The sequence below is a fragment of the Myotis davidii genome, unplaced genomic scaffold (assembly GCF_000327345.1).
Source record: "Myotis davidii unplaced genomic scaffold, ASM32734v1 scaffold132, whole genome shotgun sequence".
Lineage (NCBI taxonomy): Eukaryota > Metazoa > Chordata > Mammalia > Chiroptera > Vespertilionidae > Myotis > Myotis davidii.
The window spans coordinates 2,586,832-2,592,008 of NW_006285258.1; the positions used below are offsets into that span (position 1 = coordinate 2,586,832).

Below are 5,177 nucleotides of genomic sequence, written 5' to 3' on the forward strand. Positions count from 1 at the left end.
TTTTTTATTTGGTTAAGATTTTCTACAAAATGGCTAAACTACACTCTGATTCATTGGTCCTGGAAGAAAAGAGACTTAAAGTCCAAAAATATGTCATCTTAAAATTCTACTTCAGTAAAATAATTTGAGGATTCTGTGTCATTACTTCCTAAGACATTTTCCTTGTTTGATGGTCTTTAGAAAGCAAATTAATAAAATAGGCATTTCTGCAAGAGAATTTCATTCACTTAGGACTAAAGTTTTGGCAACCAAGTTATAGTGCCAATGCCTATATAAAATATGCTTTACCAATACTTATTTATATAAAGCAGTGAATCTTGTTTTCTGTATTTTTCAAACTGTGTTCCAAGATTGAGACATGGACTAATGATGAAGATAGTCAGGCCAAGAAACTAGACCACCACACAATTATTTAAGACCAAAGATGGTCCTGTGCAAGGACCATTTCAGTCAGTGTGTATGCTGTGCCTCACATGGCAGAGGTAAATCAAACCAAAGACAGTAAGGAGATTCTCTATAAACGTTCAGGAATGAGCACTGTCCATTTGGGATCATAAAAATAAACTGAGGCACTACCCCTCACCCCCACCCCCACCCCCAATTTATCTCTAGCCATGGAACACGGATTTTTCCCTAATCTCTAAAATCTGTTTACCCAAGTCTGGTATATGGCTGGCTAGATGCGCCTTTCTTTTTTTTTTTAATTGATTTTTTTTTTTTTGAGGGAGAGGGAGAGATGGGGAGATAGAGAGATGATGCCATTGTTTCAATAAACTTTAAATTTACTCACGTAACACATGTAAGAACATGGAATTGAACTAAAACTTAATATATGACTCAGTCAAACTAACAATGGATACATACTTCTTAGTGCTCATTTTCTCTGGTTTAACTTCTGTCTTCTTATTGAGGTCTTTTAGTGAAGAACTGAGGTAGAGTTCTTTAGGACCTGAAGCCACGGAAGGCATGATGAATAAACCTTACTTTTCCACTTTCACAATGGATGGTGTACTTCAGTAAAAGTAGTTCTTTTCTGAAACAAAATGAACACAAATGATTCCACGAGTTTTCCTCATTAACAACAAAACAAGTGAGCAGTTTAAAAAATAAAACAGCTAACCTGTATTCTTTGCTAACAGTTGATTTTAAATTATCTTGAATATATCTATTTTGGGAGTTCACGATATACAGGGTATTAATAAACAATTTAATTTATTTTAAAATTTTCATTAACTAATTACTGTTTGTATCATTTTACCTTAAGTATTAGGAATCTTTCCTGTCAAAGGAACTAACAGAATAATAAAAGCTTTTATACTTTTCTTGATAAATCTGCATGAATGTATAGATCAAAAATAGGAAGCTTAATTTAGAAATACAGGGTATCCCCAAAAATGTATATACATTTTTAACAGCTGATAGCTTAATTTTGAAAATGAAATGTATTCTAACACTGTTTTTATAATTATACAAACTGTGTGAATACATTTTTTGGGACACCTATATTTCTCTTTCTCATTGGTATCTATAATAATAAAAGTGTAATATGCTAATCAGACCTGAAGTCCTTCCGGACGGCCTTCTGGACAAAGCTGGGGCTGCGAGGGAAGCCCAGGTCCCGGGTGCCAGAAGGAAGCCAGTGCTGGCAGCTGGGGGAAGGAAGGCCTACTCTTACATGAATTTCGTACATTGGGCCTCTAGTCTATTTATAAAAGGAAACAAGTGAGGAGGGCGGGGGAGAGGCAGGCAAGGCCACTTTATATGGAGCTAAGGACACATGAACATGTTTCTGGCAGATTATACCTAAGTACTTTGGTTTACTCTGCAAAGCTCATTGAATGTTTCATGACATTCTTCATTTCCTCATTTGCTTTGGTAAATTATGACTAGGAAGATGGAGGAGGTTGTAAACAAAATAAAAACAATAGGCTAGGTATATACCAATTAAGTGGTGTGTGTATGTACATGTGCAGAGATGCATGTAGATGGGGCAGATCAGGGGAGCACACCAAATGGGGAGTCTTGGCAAGATCGTGTCACCAAATGAAAACTTCAGTAACCCAATTAAATGTATGCAAGATCTTTAGCTGTGAGGAACTAATTACAATTTGAATAACAACTTTAATACATTTACTTATTTATTTTTAAAATATATTCTTTATTGATTTCAGAGAAGGGAGAGTCAGAACATCAATGATGAGAGAGAATCATTGATCGGCTGCTTCCTGCATGCCCTCTACTGGAGATCGAACCTGCAACCCAGGCATGTGCCCTTGGATGGAATCGAACCCGGGACTCTTTAGTTCGCAGGCCAATAGTCTATCCACTTAGCCAAACTGGATAGGGCAACATTAAAACATTACGACTTTTAAAAAAAATATTTTATTGATTTTTTTACAGAGAGGAAGGGATAGGGATAGAGAGTTAGAAACATCAATGAGAGAGAAACACCGGTCAGCTGCCTCCTGCACACCTCCTACTAGGGATGTGCCCGCAACCAAAGTACACGCCCTCGACCGGAATCGAACCTGGGACCCTTCAGTCCGCAGGCCGACGCTTCATCCACTGAGCCAAACCAGTCAGGGCATGACTTTTTTTTTTTAACCACTTATTTCCACTGTTTTAATGCTCTTCATTCTATCAGTTCACTATTATTAGATGAATGGACATCAATGAACATCTAATTCTAAAAAGCTGAGTAAAGCACAACAGTAGGGAGAAACAGCTTCTGTTCACCTATGTGAAACTCCAAAAGCAGCCCAATCTACTTTGATTCTAGTCACATTTACATTAAATAGTAATATTTTCTGATTTCTTGATACTCATCCCTTCTAACCCTGTGCCATTAATCCACTGATTTAGCAAACCTAGCTATCTATATCTTTCTCTAAAGTCACATTTTTATGATTCTCTATTTTTTCCATTTAAATTTGCTCTATGTATCTACAAACATTTTTAACCAAACACTTTAATTAGTAGCATCATGTCTATGAATTTAAATACAATGAGCTCAGCACCATCCCCCTTGCCAGCTGGCCCCATCCCCACTGCGGATCACCTTCCTCTGTGGGGTAACCAGCAGGGTGATTGGGGGGCCCCTGCAGGGACCCGCCTTGGCGGGCCTGGGGCCACAAGGCTGGGAGCAGATCCTGTGTTGAGCATCCTGGCGGTTAGTGCGCATCACGGTGACTGGTTGTTCCATCAGTTGTTCTGCTGTTCGGTTGATTTGCATATTAGGCTTTTATTACATAGGATTATATAGGATGGTCCCTGACCTCCCATGATGAACAGTTTAGCCAGAGAACATACCCTACCTTCCCACACACACCATCTCCTCACCTCCTGCCTATCCTCCTAATGCTGAATACAAAAAGAATACGTGTAAAACTGGTGGAGCTCACTGGTTGAGTATTGACCTATGCACCAGGAGGTTGTGGGTTCAATTCCTGGTCAGGGCACATGTCCAGGTTGTGGACTCGATCCCCACCAGGAGGTGTGCAGGAGGCAGCCGACTGATGATGTCTCTTCCTCTCCTTTCCTCTCTCAAAATGAATAAAAACATATTTTGAAAAATGAATAGACACATACTTTAAAATAAAATGGAATACATATTACATGACACCATTTGTATAAAGCATAAAAACAAACTACCTTGAACAGTATATTGTTCATATAAATGAGGTAAACCTATAAAGAAAAACAGGAAATGATAATCCAATTCTACTTCTGAGAAGGCAGGAGATATAATCAGAGGCATACACAAGGAATATCAGCAGTATCAGGAAGATTTTATTTCTCAAGTTGGATGGTACATTGACAGGTGATCATTTTATTATCATGCTTTATAGCATATAAAAGAATTATGTAATGTACTTAACATCCTATATAATAAAGAGGTAATATGCAAATTGATCATCACTCCAACACATAAGATGGCAGCCCCCATGTGGACACAAGATGGCCAGCAGGGGAGGGCAGTTGGGGGGAACCAGGCCTGCAGGGGAGGGCAGTTGGGGGGACCAGACCTGCAGGGGAGGGCAGTTGTGGGTGCTCGGGCCTGCAGGGGAGGGCAGTTAGGAGCAATCGGACTGGCAGGGGAGCAGTTAGGCGTCAATCAGGCTGGCAGGGGAGTGGTTAGGGGTTGATCAGGCTGGCACGCAGAAGCGGTTAGGGGCAATCAGGCAGACAGGCAGGCAGGCGAGCGGTTGGGAGCCAGCAGTCTTGGATTGTGAGAGGGATGTCTGATTGCCCGTTTAGTGGTATCGGGCCTAAACAGGCAGCCGGACATCCTCCAGAGGTCTCAGATTGGAGAAGGTACAGGCTGGGCTGAGGGACACCCCCCACCCCATGCATGAATTTCGTGCACCAGGCCTCTAGTATTTTATAAAAAAATTTTAAAGAAAAGTTATGAGCATAACAATGCAAGTATGAATAAAAATATGTAATTGTATACAAACATTGATTTTTCTCTCTAAAAATCAATAAAAATATATTTAAAAAAATGTTATAGGTGAAACAAGCAAACACAAAATATGTGTTTGTTAAATACTGATTTAAAAAAATATTTGGAATATTGGAAGAGCCTAATACACACACACACACACACACACACACACACACTCACATAATGAGTGGCCAGATTATTATGACCACTTGACGTTTGTTGGCAAATTAGCTATAATTTCACGCTGAAGTTGCTAGAGGGCCAGACCATTATAAATAGGGAAGCAGGTTGTTTACCACAACAGTAGAAGTGATTTTTTTCTGAAGATATGGGTAAACAACGTGATTTAACAACCTTTGAACGTGGTATATATTTGAACGGGAGTTGCCAGATTATTATGACCATCTGACATTTGTAGGCAAATTAGCCGTACACACTGCATCTTATGGGATATGGAAGCAGAAAGCCTATTCTGTCTGCAGTTACCAAGATAAAATGTCTCCAATTCTCACAGGAATACAAGGATTGGAAGTCGAGCATTGGGGAAAAAATCATGTGGTCCGATGAATCACGTTTCCAGTTGCATCATGCAGATGGCAGAGTGAGAATTTGGCGGAAACAGCATGAAAGCATGCACTCCATATGCATGAGTACAACCCTTCAAGTTGGTGGGGGCAGTGTTACGGTTTGGGGCATGTTTTTTCTGGCATGATTTGGGCCTTTTCATTCATGT

The 5,177-nt window shown here is 39.8% G+C and overlaps 1 protein-coding gene across 3 annotated transcripts in view; it reads right to left on the minus strand.

Moving 5' to 3' along the window:
* The window catches only part of USP8 (ubiquitin specific peptidase 8), a 65,737-nt gene that overhangs the window by 49,856 nt on the left and 10,704 nt on the right, over positions 1 to 5,177 (minus strand). For 2 of the 3 annotated variants that reach the window (XM_006756008.2, XM_015558933.1), the window contains exon 2: positions 865 to 1,033. In XM_006756008.2, coding sequence (XP_006756071.1) covers positions 865 to 968 — 104 coding nt within the window. In that variant the 5' untranslated portion in view covers positions 969 to 1,033. Of the gene's footprint in view, positions 1 to 864; positions 1,034 to 3,651; positions 3,688 to 5,177 lie in introns of all 3 variants that reach the window. The other variant, XM_006756009.2, reaches the window with a different exon arrangement.